The sequence below is a fragment of the Danio rerio genome, chromosome 20, assembly GCF_052040795.2.
Source record: "Danio rerio strain M-AB ecotype USA chromosome 20, GRCz13ab, whole genome shotgun sequence".
Taxonomy (NCBI): domain Eukaryota; kingdom Metazoa; phylum Chordata; class Actinopteri; order Cypriniformes; family Danionidae; genus Danio; species Danio rerio.
In genome coordinates, this window is record NC_141040.1 from 30,104,269 (window position 1) to 30,130,377 (window position 26,109).

Consider the following 26,109-nt stretch of genomic DNA (forward strand, 5'->3'; position numbering starts at 1 on the left):
TTTGAAGCATGTCCATCTTGCATTCAGTTCAAATAGCATTTTTTTTGTTAATTTATTATTAATTATGTTTGTGAATGTTTTATTTTACGTATAAATTCATTGATATTATGTTTATCATTTTACGTTATGTAAAGCAACAAATATCGATGTAATTTCATTCATTTTGCGTTATTAAAATGCACATTCCCTGGCATAAAATTCATTCTTTTATTCATAAAGGCACTCAAGCTAATTACTTTAAATGTTGTCAAATATATTTTATTTAATGAATTTCAGTGTAGACAAGTATGTGCATGCATGTTAAAGTGGTATAAATATTGCACAAAATGCACAAAACAAATGATATAATTTACTTGGATTGCTCAGCTCATGAATTAAAATTGATCTCACTGCTTTACTCTGTATTTTAACTGCAAAAATGTATTTAGACAATTGTTCTTACTTTACAGTATGTGAAATGTGCAAATATACAATTGAAGTGAGAATGATTAGCCCCCCTACATTTTTAGAGCCCCTGTTTATTTGTTTATTGTTTCAAGTTATTGTATAACGATGGTTTATTCTGTAGACTATCGAAAAAAATTAGCTTAAAGGGGCTAATAATTTTGACCTTAAGTGGTGTTTAAAAAATTTAGAACTGCTTTGATTCTAGTCGAAAAAAACAAATAAGACTTTGTCCAAAAGAAAAAATATTATCAGACATACTGTGAACATTTCCTTGCTCTGTTTAACATCATTTGTAAAATATTTAAAGAATGTAAAAAAAAAATCAAAGGGGGGCTAATAATTCTGACTTCAACTGTATATTACAATATTAGACCAAATGATCTGAAAAAAAAAAAAAAAAAAAAACTGCCCTGAGACTCTCCCTCATCAAAGAAGTAATTGAAAGAGAAAAGGGAGATTATAATTCCAAGTTTGATTACGTATGTTTCTCCCTTATCTACTTGCAATCCAACTCTCCAAAATGCATCACACTAGCAGGGCTAAAATAACTATTAGTATTTGGAGACTGTTAAATACGGGTTAGTACAATAAGCTGACATACATGTTACTTATAGCTTGCAAAGCGACATTAAATAAACAGTCTAATGATACTAATGATTCTAGATGACATAGTTACTAAGTAAAAACTTAAAGGGTCATGGTGTTTTGTTGAAAACTATCAAACAACTGTAAAATTACCTCACTTTTGATGTGATTTTTAGATGTGGATGTGGATAAACCAGATGAGAAGTCCATCATGACTTATGTGGCACAGTTTCTGAAGCATCATCCAGACCGTCAACACACCGAGACTGGACAGCAGCAAGAGGAGGTATACTGAAGATATTTCTCAACATACAGCTTTCGTTCATTGTATGTCCAATGGTCAGATGTCTGGACTCTTAAATAATCATGATCAACATTCTGTCATATTTGTGGAGTCACATTTCTCTTTACTCGCCTCTCTCTCTCTCTCTTTATACTCCTCCCTCTGTTGTGTTCTCTGTCTTTTGTTGTTTACATTCATTCTTTTTTTGTCTCAAGTTTTACCTTGCTCCTCGAGCCATTGAGGAAATGTTAGAGGTACGTTTGCTTGTATAAATAAACCCAACCCCATTAAATTCCTGCTTTGGCTGCATCACAACTATTTCCACCTGCTGCTGCTGTGCCATGTAGTTTAAATTCCTTTCAGTAGTATTTTGGCTTCCTTTTCATCATGAACAGCCCGGATACTGTGTGGATCAGGTTTAATAATCCAGGGCATTGTAAGCCTTTGAAACGTCTCATATAATTTTACTCCCTGCACTATTATATTTGCATTACAACTGGGGCTTTGGGTGACATTTACATGACAAAAACGACCCTTGCCTATTTTTTTTTTTTGCTTGCGCTGATACTGATAGCCTGATGATTAGCTTTAGTGGTGGTTTTTAAAGTATAATAGTGGTTAAAAATTAAGTTGAAATTGATCTTATCACCACTTGAAGCTTTTGTAGACACCATTAGTTCCCTCATGCCGCCTAATGTAATGCACGGATTTCATAGTCACGGCAATTTGAGCCATTTTTGCTTCTTTGTTATACATTTTAACTAGGACAATGTTTTTGAAGTGCCCTTATTATATCTTTCATGAATATTGTAATACAGTGTTTCTCAACTGGTCGGTCGCGACCCAAAGGTGAATTGCAGGAACATTTTCAGTGGGCAGCGGAGTGTGTGGTCAAACAAACAACAAAAGTTAAATTTTTTACTTATTTTGCTTATATCGGACTTTTATTTTGAAATGTACGCGTGTCAACCGTACTGTTTGATATGTGAAATTTCCTTTAATTATGGCAACAAATATGTCGAAGCGCAAGTATGTTCCTAAACATGTAAAGTGTGGATTTACTTATATTGACAACAAAAAAGGCTTAAAACCTCAGTATGTCATATGTAGTGAGGTGCTCTCACAAGAGAGCACGAAACCTTCTGAATTAAAACGACATTTAGCAACCAAATATCTCAGTTGCAGGGACAAACTTATGGACTATTTTCAAAGATGACTCCAATAGCCAAGAAGTGCCTAACATCTTCATGTTCAAAACAAGAACAGGCACGCAGTACAGGCGCATCTTACTGTGCTCATCGTGCAGCAAAGGCCAAGAAAGCCCACACAATAGCAGAAGAGCAAAAAATATTATAAAATGGTTAAGATTATTTTAATTATTTTACTTTAATTTGCTGGTTTGTTCTGTTCAACAGGATCAATGTTAATGTTTTGTTAACAGTTCAGTTTAGTTAATGGTACCTAAACTTTTCCTTACACTAATCACTGTTTACAGTATTTGACGTTTTTACTTTGTAATATTTCTATAATTTTATACATTTTGTTAAATCACAGCAATTAAATCATTTATTACATTTTTTATTTATTTGTACTTCTTGGTGATTTTCTTATGATTTATCTGTCACTACTTGTGTATGTTAACAGATAAACACAAGTTAATTATAATTCCTAAAATTATATTATAGTTCCTAAAAATTTGGGCCGCGGCTTGATGACCATGTAAAAATGTGGGTCCCATGGCCAAACCAGTTAAGAACCACTGGTGTAATACAACTGTTAGGGAATGTAAAATGTCTTCAAAGTTTCAAAGTGCATGGAAAATGGAGTCATTGGGCTCTATTTTAACAATCTGGGTGCAAAGTCCAAAGTGCATGACACAAAAGAGTTATGGGATGTCCTAATCAACTTTTTTATTAGGACGAAAAAATACGCTCTGCACTCCAGCACATGGTCTAACAGGGGTGTGCTTATTCTCTTAATGAGTATTTAATAATGCTATTTACATGGCGACCTTTGTAAGTGGAAAAACTGAACGCTTCACTACCAAGAAAACAGTTAAACAGACCATCTGCAGCACAAGGATAAAGAATGAGCTCCACCATTTGGCCTTTTACACTTTACTCCTTTTGTTTTTTGGATGAGGAAACGATGTTGTACGCACTCCACTGAAGACATCTATTAGCCTACATGTTTAATTTCATTTGTTAAGTGCAAAGATTTGTTTGCAAACTATTTTCAAAACTAAAATCAGTTCTAATTTCAACAAATGAATAAATGAACAATAACAATGAAGTGTGATCAAAAACCCGAGTTATATCCAAACACATGTCCTATTCTTATGCCCCTATATGGTCCAAAACCTTACATGTGGTCAAATGTGAACTTGGTTTTATTAAAGCAAATATAAATATGCATATAATAAATAATACTGCTAATAATAATTAAATAATTTTAAAAAAGGTTAATTCTCATGAATAAATGGAAAAAAGCCCTCAAGGTAAAGAAGGTATGGAGGCAGTGGATTTTATATTTATGTAGAAAATAATAATTTTTGTAACATTTTCATCCTTTATTTTTTTCTTATGTAAAGATATTTGTGTATTGATGTACATCCTGTTTGTATTAAGCAATGTGTAAACGTTTTGGACCTGCATAGGCACATAACTAACATACTCTGCACTGGACTTTAGACCATCTTTCAGTTGGTCAATGCTGCAGTCTGTTTCAGTTCTTCAAAATAGCTAGGCGCCAACAATGCACTTTAACACACCTTCTTTATAGACCAGCACGCTCATGAGTCCACAAAGTGGCGCAAATGGATTTGCTATTCAAACAATGTAGCGCAAAACATGAAAATTATGGTGGTGTTGGTCTGAATTAGCAACAAATTGCGTCTCATTGCGTCGAGTGTATGATGGGGCCCATTGTCTCTAAAAAGAAAAAGCAGATTCTGAACTTGCCTGAAAATGAGTAGTCTGTTGATGGGTTTTCATGCTTATGCACAAAAAGAAAAATGTGAATTAGGTTAGTTTCCATCAAGTTTTTAGAGTGGCTGACTGTAGTATTGGTATCCTAGTAACTAACATTAAACAAGGCAAGCATTATAGAGACAGCTGATTAGTCAAATAGGCTTAATGTTAACTACAGTATACCAGAGTTTATTCAGCAAATGCATTTCCATCTCCCATTATCAGTAAGGGATTTTTATTGAAAATTTTGCATTTCAATCACTTGTTTTTCAATGCAATACTTTAAAATCAGAATCAACACAGGGCGATGTATACCCAGCTAGTAATTCCAATTTTACTTTCTACAAAATGCCAGCTTATGGTCTTCATCGGTTGTCCTTGAATAATGGACAATCCACTTTAAAAATCAAACACTTGATACATGCCATGCCAAGTTCTGAAGGAGCTGAAATTCAGATATGCTAATGAGAGTATGGTTTTTCGACTCCATTTTCTGCACTGGAAAAAAAACTTTCATTCATCCAATTCAAAAAACAAACAAACACTTGACCCAATGAAAATAAATCATTTGCCTTAAACATTATTTTCTATCTCAATGAAAACAATTTAATATCACCTGAATTTTTTAGAAAGTCAATTAATTTAAATTATATTTTTGTTCTAAGCAAGAAGATAAAGCTTTAATCAAAACAACAATTTCCTTAAAATGTTCATTCATCCAATTGCAAAAATGTAAGGTAATGGTTTCACATCTAAATTTGATCACTTGAGCCAATGAAAATAAATAATTTGCCTTAAACATTTTTTTTAGTCCATCAAAGTACAAAGCATATTGAGTTTCTGCTTAAAAAGCATGCCTTTGTGTGTAACCAAACAAGTATTGCTTAATCAAAATCATTTATAATTAACTATGTTTTAAACTTAAAATATAATACCTGAAAAATAAAACAAATAATATTAAACTAAAATGAAAGATACATTTTTAATTGGATAAAGTACTGCTTGAATTATTTTCAGTGTGGGCCATCTCATCAATCAGATTAACAGACTGAAAGGAGGAGTTTAGAGAGATTTCAGAGAGTTTTCACTCCTGTAGATCATTTGCTTTGTTTAGGGATTGAAACTGATAGAAATTTTGATGCAGTTTCATTTTGGTTCAGTTTCCTTTTATAAGGCGGTATTTAAGGGTCGGATTGTAGCTACATATTTTTTTTCATAATTTGGTCTTTCTTTTCATTAAGTGGCCTTAACGACTATGAACTTGCATCAAAATATAAATACAACGCTCTTTATGTGTTTATAATGTATTGCAGAACACTTCTGGTGCTCTTGAGGTGGGATACGGGTAGGGTTAGGGACAGGTTTGGGGTGGGTTAAAGTGTAAGGGATGGTCAGCATTGTAATTTTAAATTTGAGTTATTTAATCAAGCATTAGTACAACATAAAACATGTATTTACACAGTAAATACATTCTAACAAGTTTTAGTTTTAGTGTAAGTACATTTTAGATAAGGCCACTTAATATAAACTGTGACCCATAACTATAAGCAGCAATAAAGACTTCATCTGTATTTTTGTTGGTTTTGGACAGTTGCCATGAAATACTTTGCTCTGATTAAAATTAATTTGAACATTTCATTTTGAGGTTATCCCAAAATTAATTCTGAGTGGCATTTGCAGTGCTTGTTTGAAAGCACAGTATGTAATAACCAATTATACATTGTGATAAAAGCTAGATAGTTGCAAAAGTTGCTCTGTGGTTTTCTCATAAAAAGAAAACCACATAGTTGTTGTGGTCCACATCTTAGCATGATTATATTCCCAAATGCCTTTAGGATAATGGAGGAAACTCTCCAGGTTCTGAAACAAACACTCTGAACAAGACAGGTGTGAAAACACCCTTAGACACTGTTAAAAAAGAAGATTTTGCAAATGAGACAATTAAGGTGTTCTTTGACCTTGAATGGTTGTACAGCTATTGCAGGAGGCCCTCAAAACATTTTAAAGCAGCATAATAAGCACGCTTTAATTTGCCATTGTATGCATGTGACTGTATTGGTTTCTGGGAGGTGGGGAGGAGAACAGACGTTGGCAAGGTCATGCTATAATCATTTTGATGACCCAAAGGCATTGCCTCGCTGCGGATGCCAAAATGTAAGATGAGCGGTGGAAGAATAGGCTTAATTTCATTAGAATTAGCTGAACACTGCTCTCACTTTCTCTCTCTTGTTCCTAATTCATAATAGGGAGGGTAAATGTGTGTAAAATGATTAGTATCTCCCCCGCAGAGCTGATTTCTTGCTCCCCCGTGGAGAGGTTTGGGGCAAATCTGACAATAGAGTAGGAGAACTCTGCAAGCAGCAGGAGCACAAAGTCTGTGTTGGATTTATAAATGTGGCATTAGTGATGCATGTTTGAACTGCAAAATTGTATGAGTCTGGGGTTTAAAGTGCATTAAATTACTTTATGTAAGGAAATGATGAGTATAGACACCCCCGAGGGCCTTAAATCTGTGCAAATGTTTGGTTTTTGTCTTGTTTCTACGATCCTGACTAAACTCAGCGTTCTTTTATTGTTCTCTCAGAAGGAGCAGAGGAAGACTCTGAGGGAGCTGAAAGCGTGGGCAGATCAGATGGAGAGAGACTGCGCTCAAGCCCAGAGGGACGGAGGGAGTCTCACTGTGCGATACCAGGTAAGCTTAGGGTCTCAGTAACAACATATAGGCATGATAGCATTATTTAAACAGCATAAGAAATGAGTTAACTTTAAGTAGAACTTTAGGAATCTTAGTGTTCACACTTGTCAGGGTTGGTTTGATTTAGGCATGTGACGATAACCGTTTATAAAAGTCAAGGTTTTAAAACCACCAAAATGTTCTTTAATATCGTTCCTAAGGTATGTGTAAGATTTTTTATTTACTTTTTTGTTTGTTTTTTAGGACAACAGTATCGCCAGCAGAAAAAGATATCCAAAGATGCCGCTTTAAACTGTAAAGAAATCAGTGTTTTTGAAATTTGAAGTATTTAGCCTGACAAGTTTACTGCTCCAAAATATTTTTAATCTTTCAAAAAATATAATATATTGTTTTCAAAGGGGAAAATTTGTTGTTTTTTACCCAGACATTTAAAAAGAATATATTTTAGAGCAGTAATCAAAATATATTGATACAGTTAAACCCTGATGTTATTATCCAAGGTTATCATACTGTCAGAACCTTTTACCGGCCCATGCCTAGTTTGATTATATCAAATTTGGTGCTTTGTTCAATGCTGTTCATTGAAATAAGTTTGAGCGTTGCCGTCTGAACTCTGGTGCATGCCAACCAAATGGAAAATATTTTTCTAGTCTGTTTTGATCTAACACAGGTTACACAAACATGTCTACTAGAAGCAGATTTTCATTTGTGTGATTGACTAACGTAAACATTTTAAAATATCTTCTACTTTTTAACTGTTAAAAAGACATGTACATGCATACAACAACCATGTTTTACACGCAGAATTGTTTTGGATTATCACTAAGTTTTTGTTTTGTATTATATCTTTATATTCAGTCTTGACAGTGTTAGCACTAAGTGAACCAGGTCTATTTTTTGGGTCACACTTTATATTAAGTGGCCTTAACTATCGGGTACTTATATAAAAAATAGGTCAAATGTACTTATTTTGTTAATGTTGTATTGCTCAAAAATTATGGTGCTTTGAGATACGGGTTTGTTATACGGGTAAGGTTAAGAACAGGTTTTGGCTGGCATGGGTATGCTTAAGAATCGGTTCAGGTATAAGGAATGGGTCAACAGTAAATGTAAATAACATATTATATATACAGAAGAGTAAATACAGAAAAAATAAGAAAGAAGGATTGAATAAGAAGAAAGATTTTTGTATAAACCTTATTACTGTAAGTGCATACAGCAAATGTAATGTAATGTGTATTTATGTAGCGCATTACCTCGAGCGCAGGACCTCGGTTTAACGTCGATAGTATAGTGTCCCATTGACTTCATTAGAACTCACACAAACCACAGGTTAAGCTCCTCTGCTGGCCTCACTAACACCACTTCCAATAGCAACCTTTTCCCATTAGGGTCTCCCATCCAGGTACTGACCGCTCAGCTCTGCTTAGCTTCAGTGAGTAAGCGGTCTTGGGCTGCAGGGTGATATGGCTGTGACTGATTATTTTAAATGTACCAATGTGGGCTGCAGGGTGATATGGCTGTGACAAATTAATCATTTAAATGTAAGTACATAGTAATTAAGACCACCTAATATAAAGTGGGACCGTGCGTTGTTTAAACTGCTGAAGGAACTGAGCAACAAGTCTATTTGTTTTGATGACGTGCACTTGAGCTGCTCATTTTTCAAATTCTGATGGTTTACACTACCATTAAAGTTTCTTTTTTCCCAAAAATATTAGACAGAATACCAAAACCTGCCAGCCATTATTTACAGCATGGTGTCAGACTATTGAAATGTACCATGTCAAAACAAATCAAACAAATGATTATGCATGCAGATAGTTATAATCAAAAAGGACACGAATAAACACACACACACACACACACAAAAAAAGGTAGATCCCAGATAAAACACAAGTTGCTCAAAACATTTCCACACACATACACATGCAGACAATGCTAATATACATTAAAGCTGAAAGCTCTCGATGCTCTCATAATCATGGGCTCCAGTGAAGAGACGTCTGTTGTGTCTGTAGCCCCACGGACATGTTCCATATTCAGAAGAGATCTCTAGCAGCGACCACACGGGTGGAGAGAAAGTGGAAAATTGGAGCCCATTATTACATGAATAGATGCATGTGCAATTTGCCTGTTTAAATTCTTTTTCAGCTTTTGGCATGTCTCTCTTTCTCTCTTTTTCTCTTTCTCTCGCTTTGTCCTTTTTTTGGACAGGATGTGTTATCTTACTGTCTCTCACCTACCGGCATTGCATTGAACATTATTTGAATATTCATAATCTCTGTAATGTAATTTCCTCCGTCTCTTTCACTCCCTCAGACATTCAAGCGTTTTCGTGTGCAGTTTGAGGTGCAGAGAAGACAAGTGGAGACGTGTGTTCAGTCCACTCAGAAGGACGGAAAGCTGACTGCAGACCAAGCTCTGGTCAAACAGGCCTGGGAGAGACTGTGCAAGAGGGTCAGAGACGCTGGAGATTTGAATTATTTTTCATATTAAACAAATTATAATACAAATACTAACACTTATCATTGAATCGGTTTTGCCACCACAGAACACCAAACACAAAGTTTTACATTAAATTTATTATATTTCTCCCAAACGGTTTTTGTTGTAACTAATTGTTGTTAACCCTTTAACTGTCACCCAATGTTTTGTAATTTAATGAATTCACTTTTTAAATGATGCAGGTGAACTAATGATTCAATTAGCCATTTACAAAGAGAGCCGTTTACTTAATTCCTGAATAAGTCATCCTATTGAACAAAAGTAGTAAATATTCGCATCACAAATTGCATACTCTCATACTTATGAATATATAAATACTTCACATGAGGTACAGCAATAATGTGCTTCATTTGCATTATGTGTTTTAATATGTTTGCTTACATTTTAAATTCAGATGGTTATTTTTTCACATACTTTTTTCACATGCTACTGTATGTACACTGTAAAAAATGCAAGGTTCCACATAATTAATTCATGTTGACTCAACACAAATAAATTAAGTTAACTTTGTTTATTGAACAAATTTATGTGGATTGAACATAAAAATTAAGTTGTCCCAATGAAATCTCAATAATAAAAAATGGCCAATGTGTTTAAAAAACTAATTCAAATGCAAACCCTGAAAAAAATAATTAAAATAAAATAAAATAAAAGAAAGCACAGCAAAGTAAAGCAAAATACAATAAAGCAAAGTAAAGTAAAGGAAAATAAAATAAATTAAAATCAAGTAAAGTAAAATAAGGTAAAGTAAAGTAAAGTAAAATAAAATGGGTGACGCAGTGGCGCAGTAGGTAGTGCTGTCGCCTCACAGCAAGAAGGCTGCTGGTTCGAGCCTCGGTTGGGTCAGTTGGAGTTTCTGTGTGGAGTTTGCATGTTCTCCCTGAATTTGCATGGGTTTCCTCCGGGTGCTCCAGTTTCCCCCACAGTCCAAAGACATGCGGTACAGGTGAATTGGGTTGGCTAAATTGTCCGTAGTGAATGCGTGTGAGTGTGAATGTGTGTGTGGATGTTTCCCTAAAGATTGGTTGCGGCTGGAAGGGTATCCGCCACTTAAAAACATGCTGGATAAGTTGGCGGTTCATTCCGTTGTAGCGACCCCGGTTTAAAAAGGGACTAAGCCGAAAAAGAAAATAAATGAATGAATGAAAATAATAATAAAATAAAATAATTTAAAATAATAAAATAAAATAAAACACACTATGGGAGAGCACACAAATTCAAAGAGTTTTTTTTTTTTTTTGCCGCAGCTCTTGGATTGGCATCTTCAGCTGGACAGCGGTTTGCCACATCCACTGGGGGAGGTCGGTGTGTGGTTACATCAGGCAGAGGAGATTCTGCGAGAGGAACTGATCCCTCAACAAGCCCACGATGAGACCGCCAAAGCCATTCACAAAAAACGACTGCGTGACCAGGTCAAGCATGATTAAAAACTCTCTGTTTGTCTGTATGAATACTTATGGCGTTGTGGAGAAAGCATGAATGGAAATCTATTAATTAGTCACAAACCTCAGCTTAAAAGTAATCCTGCATACTCTGTGTTTGTTTGTGCAGGAGATCTTAAGGCTTCTTGAAAGACACAAACAGACCTTGCAGTTAATACACCGCGACAGATGTGTTAATAATATGCCTATTCCCACAGAACAACTGCAAGACATGGCAGAGCGGTAAACATTATAATATATCAAATACTAATAATGATTATATATTATATTATATTATATTATATTATATTATATTATATTATATTATATTATATTATATTATATTATATTATATTATATTATATTATATTATATTATATTATATTATATTGTTTTATTTGAACTGCTTTCAGATTACACTACATATCTACCTCTTCACACATTCACTTGAGCAAACTGGAATTCTGGGAGTCGAAATACAGCATGCTGGCATTTTTAACACTGGCTGAGTCCAAACTGAAATCCTGGATCATTAAATACGGCCGACTGGAGTCAATGGAGCTTCTGCTACAAAGCTATGGTGTAAGTTTAATCCTAAATAGATTACACGTAGTTACTATTTATTTAAAATGATAAATTATTATTTTAGAATAACTTGTTATAGCCCTCATTTCTTATTGAAATTTAATAAATACTCTTTTTGTTCCCATTCCATTGAAAACAGTTAAGTTTAACATTTTTTAAAGATATGTATTTCTTTTTACATTTATTAAAGTGTTGGTTTACCCCAAAATTAAAATATATTCATTAATTACTTACCCACATGCCACTGCAATATCTATAGACCTTTGTTCATCCTTGGAACACAAATGAAAATATTTTGGATGAAATCCTGGAGCTCTCAGCCACTATCCAGAAAAGTCCAGAAAGTCCAGAAAGTCCAGAAAAAGAAGAAAAAAAACATTCACATGACTTCAGTGGTGTCCCATCATGCAAAGCTTCAAGAACACCTTTGTGTCCAGAAATAACTGTAAAAACGACTTTGTTCACTTAATCCCGGATAAAAATGTTTTTGGTGTCTTCCTGAACCCTCCTCAGTCCGCTCATCTCATTTTTGTTGGGTTGTTTGAAACCTTTGTCTCAGCTTCTAATGAGAAATTTAAACTGGCTTGGGAGGGTGAACTTGGAACTGAGATATAAGAGGAACTATGTGATAAGTGCCTGACTACAGTACGGTTCTGATCGGCAAACAGTATGCACCAGTTAATACAGTTCAAGGTCAGTCATCGCCTGCACTATACCAAAACCAAATTACACAAACTTTTTTCTTCTATTTCACCTATGTTGAATAAGTGTAAATATCCAAAGAAAATCGGCATCCTGCCACTTTAGCTTTACGTACAATAACAGTGGACACTACAGTTCGTGCATTTTGGTTTTAAGGCTCTTTGTTTGATTTTTGGACACATTTTTTTAATATATATTTCCCTCCTACCAGACACAGAGCTTGTTATTTTTGGTTTATCAGAACACTCCACCACCCTTCCAAGACATCTCCAACAAGCCCTCACTCTAGGCAAGGATATTAACTGGAAACTGGAAATCTCCTTTACCTCCTTCTTTTCCAATCTGGTTAATGGATATAGACTCCTTCATCTATTTGAAAACGCTCTGATTCATGAAGTCCAATTCTAACAGAAAATTTTTTGCTACCTGAGAGCCCTTACTCAGATACCCAGACCTGAAATGCGCTCAGTCCAAATTCAGCATCCCTCATGATTGGCACACTACCTTTTAGGACTTTTGATGACTACATACTCTGTAACAATACATTTCTATCTCCAGCAGCTGAATCCACATGTATGGCAATTCATATTATATTAACCTGCAAAGTGTGTATATTCTGAGACAACGTTGTTTGTATGTTCTGTTGTACTTAAAAATCCTTAAACTAAAAGTATTTAAAAAATTACTTTGTTCACCTTTGTCTTGGGTGTTAAAATAGGGTACATGTTTATTATGCACAATACGACACTTGCATGTTGTGCTGCTGGCTTTAATTGCAGTATATTGCACTGGCCATAGTAAACATCTTTACAGGTTTTTGTGCCTCAAAAAGGTGTTCTTGGAGCTTCATATGTTTACAGTTGAACCACTGAAGACACATGGATATTGTTTGACAATGTTTTTGTACAGTTTTTGGGCGTTAAGCATCTCTGGACTTTTGCTGTCTATGGAAGATGAGAAAGCGCTCAGATTTAATCTTAAATTAGGTTAGGTTAGGTTACTTTATTTATACCCGAAGGTAGATTTGATACCTAAATATCTTTCAATTTGTCTTCTGAAGGTAAACAAAGGCTGACAGGAATGTAGTAGCATGAGAGCGAGTATTTAATGACTGATTTATAACATTTTTGGCTGAAGTACAGTAACAGTTTTGTTCATTTTCTGCTTTTCTAGACTTTTGTGGAGGGCCAGCAGTTCTTTGAGAAGTATGAATCCAGCCACCAGTCTCTGTTACAAGCTGCAGAGCTCTACATTAAAGCAGACAGCTCAGGTAAAATTCATGTACTGAATAATTGGGTTTTATATGTACAGTACGCCTGTAAGACTGCTTAAAGATTGTAAGAACTTTACAGCTGTTATTTTGCTGGTGTTTCACTATGCAATTATCTCTCTAACATCATCAATGTCATCAAATATAGCAAAATCAGCTTGCTTGAGTATATCTGTATCGTGAAACCCATACATTTTAGCAGCAGCTAGCTATATTTCAGCCTTGGGTGATTTAGAAAAATATTTGTAATGTACAAATCATATCATGGCTAGGCAGATAAAGGCAAAGATTTGTTTTCAGAGCAAATCCTTCACATTTGCACCATCTCGATGTCCAGAGGGCAGAATGAGAGCAGCTCACCTCGTTTCACCCTCACTGAGTTTAATCCTAGTGGACTCAGTAGTCAATCAGTCTGTGCCAGTAGCGTCTTCCTACTGTCTTCTGTCTCTTTCTCTCTCTGTGTTTTAGTCTAGCTCTTTTCCTTTTGGTTTTTCTTCCTCTTTTGACACTCAGACGTCTCTCCCCGGGCTACAGTAAATGAGGTTTTCCCAGGCACAGAGCGCAAAGGGGAATTCCAGTCCATTAGTGCAGATACTGTATTCTAATTGGGTTTCTCCGGGCAATAGACTGCCAACATGTTGCTTTGTCTGTGCCTAAGGCTATTTTAGCATAGAGGTGGTGTTATTGTGCGATGGAGCTCAAGTGTGATTGGAAGATCTTGACATAGATTGTGTAGAAGCCAATCACACTTTTTTAGGGTGTTTTATCGCAGGGCTACTCAACACTAAAATGGGTCACTGGTGCTGTATGAAAGTACAGACATTACACTGCATTCCAAATGATTATGAATCAGTATTTCAGTAAAAGGATCAGGGTTTCAGTAAAAGAAAGATTCAGATTTTAGTTTAGTTTAGCATATTTTTAGAAAATTAATCTCCGATAGGATTATGAAGTCACAATTTTTATGGAATTTGAGGACATATAAAGATTTTTCGGAATAAGAAAAGCAAGAAATAGTGCACTCTGTTGCACTTGTATAATAAATTAAAACCTGTATAATATTCTATTCTATTCTATTCTATTCTATTCTATTCTATTCTATTCTATTCTATTCTATTCTATTCTATTCTATTCTATTCTATGTTATTCTATTCTATTATATTATATTATATTATATTATATTATATTATATTATATTATATTATATTATATTATATTATATTATATTATATTATATTATATTATATTATATTATATTATATTATATTATTCATTAATTTTCTTGTCGGCTTAGTCCCTTTATTAATCCGGGGTCGCCACAGCAGAATGAACCGCCAACTTATCCAGCATGTTTTTACGCAGTGGATGCTCTTCCAGCCGCAACCCATCTCTGGTGAAACATCCACACACACTCATACACTACAGACAATTTAGCCTACCCGATTCACCTGGACCGCATTTATTTGGACTGTGCGGGGAAACCGTGTATGGAAGCATATGAGTAGCATAATTCAATTCAAAATGTAATATGCAGAATTGCAATGCAATATGTTAAATGGCAATGTATTTCTGTATTTGAATTTGCATTTTCCAAGACATATGAGCCATGTTTGGTGCAGAATGAAAATGTAAATTAAATTACATTGTTTGCATTTCTCATTTCAAACACTGTTTTCATGTGTAAATTGTATCTACATTTTAAAGCTTTATAAGTAGCTAAATTAAATTGAAAATGCTATACACAAACTGAATTTGATGTGAATAAAGTACAAGCAGAAACTGTAGCAAAATGATTATTTAAATGTTATTTGTCCTAAATGCATTTACACTGTTGATGTAAATCGCAGATGATCCCTAAAACTGCGTGCGCGAATATCAAACTTTAAGCCAACTTTACTGAGCTAGGAGGTGATTGGTTTTCTAAAGTATTTCCCAGTTCACGCTCGAGGGCTCGTGCAGCTTCACGAAGCCGCTGAGGAACAGACTTCGCCATGTTTATGCTGCCAAATGTCCCAAATAGTCCTCTCTTCAGCTGTGACGACATAACCTAAAACCCGCCTGGCAGCAACGGCGGCCGTCTGTGGGCGTGGCCAGGCCAGAATGCATTTTCAATTTAAAATCGGCTTTCATTCGTTGCGCTGTGTTAACTGAAAATGCATTATGTTTTTTTTTCATTTTCATTTTCATTCTGCAGCAAACATTGCACATATGTCTTGGAAAATGTTAACTGAAATACAGAAATACACTGCCATTTACATATTGCATTATCGTTTTTCGTATTACATTTCAAAAATAATTTTGCTACACACATCCCATGCTGTTATGCTAAAAAATGTAATCCTGCATTTCCTAGACGCGAGTGTAAATGCATTTAGGACAAATAACATTTAAATGATCATTTTGCTACAGGTTTTGCTTGTACTTTATTCACATCAAATTCAGTTTGTGTATAGCATTTTCAATTTAATTTTGCTACTTATAAAGCTTTAAAATGTAGATACAATTTACATATAAAAACAGTGTTTGAAATGAGAAATGCAAACAATGTAATTTAATTTACATTTTCATTCTGCACCAAACATGGCTCATATGTCTTGGAAAATATAAATTCAAATACAGAAATACATTGCCATTTAACATATTGCATTGCAATTCTGCATATTACATTTTGAATTGAATTATGCTACTCATATGCTTCCATAAAACCAAGGCCCCCGTAGGAAACCCATGCGAACGCAGGGAGAACATGCAAACTTCACGCTGTGAGGCAACAGCACTACCTACTGCGCCACTGCGTCACCCCTTATGTTATAGTATATGACATTATATTATATTATATTATATTATATTATATTATATTATATTATATTATATTATATTATATTATATTATATTATATTATATTATATTATATTATATTATATTATATTATAGAGCGGTAAACATTATTATATATCAAATACTAATAATGATTATATTATATTATATTATATTATATTATATTATATTATATTATATTATATTATATTATATTATATTATATTATATTATATTAGTTGATGAATCTAAAATAAAACTATATATAAATATTAAATTAAAGCCTTAAAGGTAATAAAATATAATAAAAATAAATGTAGTTATGTGTTGGTGACTTGCTAAAATAATAAAGGTTTACCTTAAAATACTAAAATAAATAATAAATAAATACAGTAATTAAAAATTGACAGATGGTTAAACAGAAGCTTAAAGGACAAAATATAACAATGTGACTGAAATAAACAAAATGACAATTATTTTATTTATTCAAGCTCATGACATTCCAAAACCTCAAATAGATGTGTTAATCTTTAAAAAAACACTTTAATATATTTTAATACTTTATATTTTCAATAAAATTTGTAAGACTTGTATCTTAATTCAACCATAGTTTACCCAGAACTCTAAATCTCTGAAGAATCTGTAGATATTAATCTTCAGAAGAAAATGTGATTGCTTCATATGTTGAACAGATTTCATTTAAGCTTTTAATTTATTTATAAACTCTGATTGGCAATCAATGTCTACAGAATTCAAATTAAGCCACAGAAGCTCAGTCATGCTTGCTTCACACGTGACAACCAGTGAGGTTTATTCATTACCTTTTTATACATCTAATAATTCTTTAATTTATCTCCGTGTGTTTTGACATTTCAGTTGAGGGAGTGGTAAAGCTGTTCCTGCGAGAGGTGTGTGATCAGTGGAGGAGTCTCTCAGTGGAGGTGCGGAGCGTGAGGTCAATGCTGGAAGAGGTGCAGTGTAACTGGCTGAGGTACAACAGCTGTGTGGCCTCACTGCAGGCCTGGCTAGAGGACGCACAGGGGGCTCTCAGACAACCGGAGAATACCAAACGGGTGAGACGCCTCATTTATGTCCATATGATTACCAGCAGGTTAATGGTTATAATATATTTTAATTCTCTATTGTTGTTCTAGGAGTTTTTTCGTAATCTTCCTCACTGGATGGACCAGCATGCTGCTATGAACGATGCAGGAAACTTTCTGATCGAGACCTGTGATGAAACAGTAACTCGTGACGTGAAGCATCAGCTTCTGCTGCTCAATGGAAGATGGAGAGAGCTGTTTCTTAAGGTCAAACAGGTAAATGTTTGACAGGTAAACTCATCATTGTATGTTGTATTACAGTGTAGCTTGGCCCTGAATTGGGTTTTATGTATGGAGTTCTGTCCAGTTGGAATGAGTCCTGAGTCTAGATCGAAATTACAAAAACTGGTGTCTTTGGTCATTTATTCAAGTCAATCACTTAGCAAATGGAAGGTGAATCTATGATTTATAATTGCTTTAAGTTTTCTTAATGTGTAGTTTGTCGTGTAAAGTCTGTACACTCTGTCTTGCTCCTCATTTTGACCAGGACACTCATGTGAAAGAAACTATTAATCTTAGAGAGTCTTTTTCTGGTGAAATAAAGGTTAAATAAAATAAACATGCTTTCATCTACAAAGTGAATAAGTTTTTTTCTGCTACTAGTTTCACCAAGTGGAAATAAAAAAAGCACCTTACCATGTACTTTTGTGTAAAAATGCACATTTTTACAATATTTTACCAACCAAACTTTCTGGCAAATTTTAACATTTCTCAAAAGCACCTATAATGTTTATCCATGTTTACCTGATTGTCTGTTCATATGTATTTTGGCTAAGAGATCAGTAAGTTAATCTTTCTTAGCACAACATAGCTCACACTAGCTAAACACCCTCAATATCAGCCTATTGATGGAGTAGCCTGACCACAAACTCTTGCTATTGATCAGTTCAAGTGATCGACAGCACTCTCAGGGTTTTGATGGTTTCCAGGAGGCGCAGCGAGAGAAAAATGATTGAATAGTCATGATATTCGTTCATTCACGGAAAACCAATGAAATTAAACCTAATGTCAAAATGACTATAAATAACTGTAAAAGGTAAATAGATAAAAGTAGGGGGTTCACTCACTTTTTTGGTAAAGTCAGCCAATTGCTTTTTACAGTATAAGAAATTCAGCAATATGTGGTTGTTTTTTTTTTTTAAAGTTACTATTCCTTTAGTAATTAATTCTGTTTTTTTAGTACGCTCGTCTTCCTGAGACCCATAATGTGAGAATACACCAGGACATACAAGAGTTTCTGGATGCTTCTATTAATAAACTTACCTCACCACTTCAAGTGTCATTGCTGGATGTGAAAGCCTTTATGCAGGATGTTGAGGTAAAGAGGTTTCAGCATTCACTATAAGTGTATTAGTGATATTTGTCTTTGTGTGTGATATTGGCCACTCAGAAATGATAAATGTAATACTTTTAAGCCTTCTGTTGTAATTTGAAACACATCATAGGAGATCAAGCACAAGCTGCCTGCTGTGGAAGCACAATATAAGGCGGCTGCTCGCTCTGCACAGCTTCTGGCCAAAGTTCATGGTGGCGGAAATAAAGCCCGTTCTACAATACCAACAACAGAAGCACATCTCCATCAGGTTTGTATTAAAGAAAATAACAAAACACAACAAATTTATTAAAACATTAGCTAAAATGCTAAACTATATGAATGATACTAAAATTATATGAATAAATAATTTAATATATGTGACCCTGGTCCATATAATCATAATCTTATGTTGCACAGGCATTTTTGGCAATACATTGAATGTGTGAAAATAATTGGTTTCTCTTTTATGCAAAATCATTAAAATATTAAGTAAAGACATACTCCATGGCTATTTTTATGTCTTAATGTACAAACATCAAAATTGATAGATTGATTAGCAATGTGCACTGTGAAGCATTTCATTTAGACAACTTTAAAGGCAATTTTCTTAATATTTAGATGTTTTTAAGCCCTCAGATTCCAGATACTCAAATTTTTTTCTGGCAAATGTTGTTATATCCTAACAAAGTATCTATCAATAGAAGGCTTATTTATTCAGCTTTTTGATGATGTATAAATCTTAATTCCAAAAGAATTACACTTAGGTTTTGTGGTTGTAGGTCACGTAGCCTATATGCCTGAGAGAAAATGTGTGACTGTTTGTTTTATCCTCACAGCTGAAGGAAAAGTGTCCTTTAACACTTAAGGAGTGCCAGGCACTGTTTCCTCTGTTAGAAGAGCTTGAGAAACAAATCTCAGCTTTCTATCAGACAGCGGAGGACGCTGGACACATCATCACACAGCAACACAACCAGGAAATGTGCCAGGTCAGTGCAGGCCACAGGGAGAGAGAAGATTACTAGACTGTGAAGAAAACTGTGTGGTGAAACTGTAATGATACAGCAAATAAAAAGTGCCTGTCTTTTGTAATCCCGTAAGTATTAGATCTGTCTGAGCCAGAATTGATCTCTGTTTTCTTCATTTTTGGCAGGAGCTACAAACTCAACAGCAGACCTGTAAGCGCTGTGTTTGTGCTATTGAGCGCAGTTATCTGGCCCTACAGAGAGCGCTGTGCTGTGCCAAGTCTCTGCATAACTTTGACACATCTCTTCTGCAGAACAGAGTAACAGAGATTCAGACCACTGCACAGGTCAGGCTACATTACATTTCTGCTCAAATATCATACTGCCAAACAAAACACCACACTTAAGCATGAGTAAATATTCTCTAACTCTTTAGAGAATCAAAGGAAAAAATACTGCTCCTTTAACGTATGTGTCAATTTAAAATAGTTACACTTAGGTCTATAGAGAACATAAATGTGTCCAACAAACTATTAAAGTATCACATCTAAATATTTATTTTCATTATGTATTTTTTTTTAGAAAATGCAAACTCTGATATTCATTCAAATACAAACATTGAATTATACATATCTTAATATTGGTATATATTGTGCTAAAATGCTGAAAACAGGAAAAAAAAGGAAGTGCAGTATTTGTTCCACAAGCTAAGCTAGAAAAACTCGGCCAAAATATATAAAATACTAAAATATAGGATATTTATAATCCAGAATGACAGCAGTGAGCATTTTTTCCTGGGACACTACTTCTGGAATCTACCACTGGCTTTGATGTATGTCTTTAGTAGTAAAAAGATTATATATATATTCCAGTTCAAGCTATGCTTGAAAAAAAAGTGCCAAAATGTGCACAGATCCTGAGTGTAACTATTTTTTGTATCTATTGTATTGTTATGAAAGTAAAAGTAGGTGAAAAATGACAATTTCATTTTTTTTCAAAATGTTTTTATTAACATATTATCTTACATTATTAATAAAATAAAATAATGTCCATAAGGATGCACAAAAGATCTGCTGTTATTTGGATGTGTCCATCATGCACTGTGTTCTGCTCTGATCAGGCTCTGATGCAGGAGGCTTTGGAGTGGAGACAAGTAGCAGAGACTAATGGGAGCCTCATGCGCCGGTTTGAGGAGTCTCGTGCTGACCTGGAGAAGGCGCTGCGCGTGGGACAGGCTTGTTTAAAAGAAAGGGGAGACCCAGATGAGCTGTTCCGCAAACATAATGTATATCAGTAACGTCTTAATCTCATTTCTCTTCAAACATATTTAACTTGTCGCTCTCTTCTAATCAAGTGTGTAATTATTTGCGTAGGAGTTCTTTGGGCGACTGGACCAACACATTTTAAGTGCTTATTTAAAGGCGTGTGATGACCTCACTGATATTATCTCAGAGGAAGACCAAAAGAGTCTGCGGGACAGTGTCAGAAGACTGCACAAGCAGTGGAAGGTCAGTTTTACTGACTACTTAAAAGTACAAGGTTAAACATTTTTGTTTAAAATTGGCAGAATTGAAATAACAAGCAGGTACATCATGAATCTATCTTCCAAAATATTTTTTTTCTTAGTAACCCGAATCACTAAATAATGTTTATGTTTTTTAGTCATATAATTAAAGTATATTTTTAATTATATATACAGTTTGCTTTGGTTATCGAATATTTTTGGCAGAGAGTTCGTTCTATCCATGTGGATAGAGACAGTATTTACTGTACACTCCAGAATGACAGCAGCCATTAACTGCTGCCAAGAGCGTTCTTACCTTAAACACTTGTTCTGGATATAAATATATCATGTAAAACCAACGCTATAGCACTGGTCAAAAAGCCCAGGAAAAAGCTGCTCTCCAAACGGTTGTCAACACAGCGCACAAAATCATCGGCTGCACCCTTCCCTCCTTAGATGAGTTGTTTAAGGCACGATTCTACAGCAAAGCACGCAGCATCCTGAAGGACTTGTCCCATCCAGCATACCATCTATTTTAAATGTTACCTTCGGGGAGACGATATAGGACCATAAAAGCCAAAGTAAACAGACTATCCAAGGGCTGCTGCAATAATGAATGGACATTAAATTGAGGGGGTTAAATTGTCAACTTTTTTTGGTTGTTTCATCTACATAGGATAAGAACTGAAAAATTTTAACTTTATTAGCATCATTAATATTTAACTTTTAATTATTAATAGTTAAAGTTTCACATTAATAACGTAAAACAACAGCACAAGACCTACCCACTCAGATAACACCTGTTTTAGATTTACACTGCTAAAAGAAGGCCAAAGTTGGACAGAATGCACCTTTAATAGGAATATATCCTAAATGATTCATCACAATGTTTTTTTTTCAAGGACATTCAAGCCGAGGCTCCCGCTCATCTGCTCAGACTCCGGGTGGAAACAGAGAGACGTTTTGTGATGGCCACATTACAGGACTGTAGAGTTGAGCTGAAAAGAGAGGACAAGGCCTTGCCTGCTGCTGGGAGTGAAAAAATTATCAAAGAACACAGGGTGAGATAGATCCCGAAACAAAGGGCATGCAAGTTACATACATACATACATACATACATACATACATTACATACATACATTACATACATAAACTAGGAATTGTTGATTTTATTTATGTGTCTTTCTTTATAGGCGTATTTCAGACAGAAAAACCCACTTTCAGCATGTGAGAAGCGACTGAAGACAATGAAGCATTTCTGTCAGGAACTTCCAGAGAACGACAGAGGTTATCAAATGTTGGAAGGGGCCAAAGATCATCTTTTAGAGGTCAAGGGTTTAGTAGACCAAACACACCTGAGACTACAACAGCACCCGGATAAATGGAGAGAGTGGCATGTTAGGTGAGATGCAAATGAGGTATCATTGCAAACACGGGACACATTACAGGTCATCATTTTCTTCAACTGATTTTGCTCTGAAAGCAGCAATTTAATGAAAGCTTAAGATTTAATTACATTATTTTTAAAAAAAATAGAGTGTTTTGGCCCATTTAAAAACACCTTTATATCTAATTTGAAATATAATTTAATGTACTCAATTATTGTGCCCTAAATTGCACTTTAACATTATTTTTCCTAAACTTGTCGTGTATTTAAATATTTTTGTAAAATATACAGTTATGAAGTTGCAATGTAGTACACTTAAAATTATTGAAATTATTCATTAAGTTGAAATTATAGTCAAATGCATACTTCAACTACTTTGAAATTGTAATTTAATTAATATACTAAGTACAGTTTAAAATAAAGATATGCAGTGCAAATAAACAAGTGCACATTCACTACATTTAATTCAATTTATTCACAGGCAACAACATGTAAAGGTTGTATAAAAAAATCATTTTTTTAAAACAATTGTTTTGTTTTGTGTGCTGTCCTCCAGGTTCAGTAAGCTGTCTGAATGGCTTATCTCGACACAAAATGGGGCTGAAAACTCCTCAGTCCAGGTGAGCTCAGACCCAGTCTACATGGTTTATGCTCATCTGCATGCTATAAGTGTGTATACAGAACACTGTGAAGGAGCTGACCTTTCTTTTCCTTCTCTTGCAGATGCAGCGCAGGGCGATAAAGGCTCAGAGTGAGACTCTGGACTGGCTCAAAGCTCGTCTCGCTGTGCTGGAGGAGATAAGTCCTGAGAGTGAAGCTCACATGCAGAGAGATGCTCTTGAGAAACTCTCACAGCGGTTTTCTGCAGCGCTGTTGTCTCTATCTGAGGTGAAGAGTGCTTTTCATGTCTTTTAATTTGAATGTATGGTGTACTGTTGCCCTCCTCTCTGCTCATAAGCACTGGGATCTGGGCCCTAAAGGCAGAATGAATCATGAGCTGTAATAGCTTTTCTTTCTATCATGAAAGAAATGACTTATTGATCAAGAAATAAATGTAGGGGCTTGGCAGTGGATTTTGTCCATTGGTAATTGAGTAGATCGCTAGATCATTGTTGATTGCTATAAAGAGAAATGGTTAGATTTGCCTAAGTAAAAACTTCATTAATTTTATTCAGCATCATTCAAATGTTGCTGATAACATAAAAAACCTGTTTACATTAATTCAACACATTTTTTTTTTTTGGTAGTGTAATTTATGCACAAAAACGAACTTACATGTTAGGAACTGTATAGCGAAATTCCGCCAATCAGAGAGTTGCATTGGACATAGAATCAGTCTTTTTGTTTTCCTCATTCCCATGATTTACCACAAATTATTTAGTAAAAATAGCACCTTGCTGTATTAAATATGCAGTGGTCCAACTGAAAACCTCAGAAAAAATATGTTAGCTTTAAGTAAAAAACATTGTGAACACAGTGAAATGTTCACTCACTATAAGCATGTTTAAAGAAATTATATACAAATACTAAAGTGTGCAAAAAGCAATCTTTCCCCCCTTCCACTCCCATGAAGCACTACAAATATATACAGTGTATATATTATAATAATTACAAGATTAAAACGTGTAGATTATTTAAATATGGCAAATGTGTTGATTAACCATTATTAATGGTGTAAATATATTTTGCAGCCAGTTTAAACCATAGACTGTAAAAGATATGGACGTAGTTTCCGTGACATCACCCATAGGTTTCTGAAGGAAGCAAACGAAGCTACAAGTGGGTGTGGCCAACTGGTGTCATTTTGTTCTCATGCCATTGCTCCAACAAAGGGTAACCAAATAAGGACAAAGAGGCGGAGCTACAGATGACTGCTAGCATTTTGCTTAGACGGGCTTTTCTTTGGGAGAAACGCTTAATACTTCATTACCTGTGACTTGTTTGTGTTCTGACAACATATACAAAAACGTTTTTAGTCCTTTAAAAACACTGTTGTGTTTTTAAAATACATTGAGCCACTAAGCATTGTTCTTATGATGTTTTTCTACAGGAGAAAAACGTTAATTACTTCCAAACTTAAAATATACTGTGTGTTAGTTAATGCAAAGCTGTTTATGAAATCCAGGCATCAAACAGTATGACAACATTTCAGATGACTGTTCTAGAGCCTACAGCTAATCAATTTGTCAGATTCTGGAGTGCATTCAAGTTCTAAAGAAAAATATAAATTATGAATGATCTTATATAAAACAAATACATTTTTAGCGATGGTATATGAGTATATAATTTCACTCACCTGGGAAATAGAGGCCACGTGAATGTTTGTGAGGACAGTTAAGTGCACACAACATACCATATTATCTGATAATTTTAGAAATTAATTCTAAAAAGCAATTGACTGTGTAAAGCCACATAAAACAAAACAAAAATACGTTGTATATGCTGAGTTCAGTGGCTAATCAGCCGGAATCAGGTGAAGGTGAAGTGATGTCGACCAGCGAGACCTAGCTGTCATTTAAGTGGCCACGCCCTAATTATGCAGACTTAATATAACTGAATATAAATGAAACAGAAAAAAAATTCACCCCTCACAATTGTCATGAAGGTAATATTAGCTATATGAACCAAAATTGTTTTTGTAGGCTGTAAAATTCTTTTTTTCTGATGTAAAGTTGGCCATTTTAACAGTGGGGCTAAAAGAAATCTGCTCTATTATGAAGCCAGGACTAGCATAACTTCGATGAAACGCAGTTAGTCTAGTCTTTTCATCCTCTCCAAGTATATAGTAACGTTTTTCTGAGTTGTTTAGATTCAAGAATGAATTATTAAATGTTTCTCTCGCTCTAGCAACTGTGCATGTGCAGTCAGCTCCAAAGCCAAAGTAAAAGTAGGCTTAAGTAAAAAGGTAACGCAAAAGCACATATGATTAACGAACGACAGCTTTAGAAAGAAAAAGCCGAATCCTGGACATTTTAGGAAATTTAGAAACCCGGCCAGACTAATTTTTTAAGTGCCAAAAAGACGTGTCTCTGTGGGTCTGTAGAGCATGTGAGACTGTCAGTGTGAGGGCTGACAGGTCTCATGCACACAGAACCAAATGGGTAAACAAGGTTTTTCCACCACTTAATCGATCCCGGATGTTTGGTTATATTAGGTGGATACAATATTGTGCAAAAAGATGATAATAATAGTGAAAAAAACCTGTCGCTTAATATACTTGGGTGGCCGTTAACATACCCAGGCAGCTCGCCTAAATAAAGTCTATGTGTGGGAAGCACTGTATATAAATGTAATAAGAGTTTACGGCCCTTTGGCCGCCGGGAAGAAGGAGGCGGAGAACCGACGGAGCTTTAAAATATTTATTAATAACAATGATGGCAGCTCCTCACGGAGACTGCCGTCAAACTGAAAGCAAAAGTAAAATATGTCCGGGCCCGGTCCTCTCTCGGCTTCCTCTGCCATCGGTCCTCCTTTTATGGTCCAGAGCTCCTTCCGTGGGATCCGAGGCAGGTGCGCACCGCAGGTGTATCCACTTACGCGGTGGCCTCACCCCGTT

General features: G+C 34.9%; 1 protein-coding gene across 1 annotated transcript in view; it reads left to right on the forward strand.

The window, feature by feature from the left end:
- Window positions 1–26,109, forward strand: part of syne1a (spectrin repeat containing, nuclear envelope 1a) — a 238,807-nt gene that overhangs the window by 67,199 nt on the left and 145,499 nt on the right. Inside the window, exons 14-33 of the mRNA XM_087298227.2 lie at window positions 1,209–1,318; window positions 1,531–1,569; window positions 6,869–6,976; window positions 9,302–9,439; window positions 10,735–10,899; window positions 11,039–11,151; window positions 11,322–11,490; window positions 13,369–13,465; window positions 17,159–17,355; window positions 17,437–17,601; window positions 18,566–18,703; window positions 18,831–18,968; window positions 19,537–19,686; window positions 19,851–20,009; window positions 20,783–20,947; window positions 21,036–21,170; window positions 22,069–22,227; window positions 22,360–22,568; window positions 23,110–23,173; window positions 23,277–23,441. Coding sequence (XP_087154353.1) covers window positions 1,209–1,318; window positions 1,531–1,569; window positions 6,869–6,976; window positions 9,302–9,439; window positions 10,735–10,899; window positions 11,039–11,151; window positions 11,322–11,490; window positions 13,369–13,465; window positions 17,159–17,355; window positions 17,437–17,601; window positions 18,566–18,703; window positions 18,831–18,968; window positions 19,537–19,686; window positions 19,851–20,009; window positions 20,783–20,947; window positions 21,036–21,170; window positions 22,069–22,227; window positions 22,360–22,568; window positions 23,110–23,173; window positions 23,277–23,441 — 2,783 coding nt within the window. The remainder of the gene's footprint in view (window positions 1–1,208; window positions 1,319–1,530; window positions 1,570–6,868; window positions 6,977–9,301; window positions 9,440–10,734; window positions 10,900–11,038; window positions 11,152–11,321; window positions 11,491–13,368; window positions 13,466–17,158; window positions 17,356–17,436; window positions 17,602–18,565; window positions 18,704–18,830; window positions 18,969–19,536; window positions 19,687–19,850; window positions 20,010–20,782; window positions 20,948–21,035; window positions 21,171–22,068; window positions 22,228–22,359; window positions 22,569–23,109; window positions 23,174–23,276; window positions 23,442–26,109) is intronic.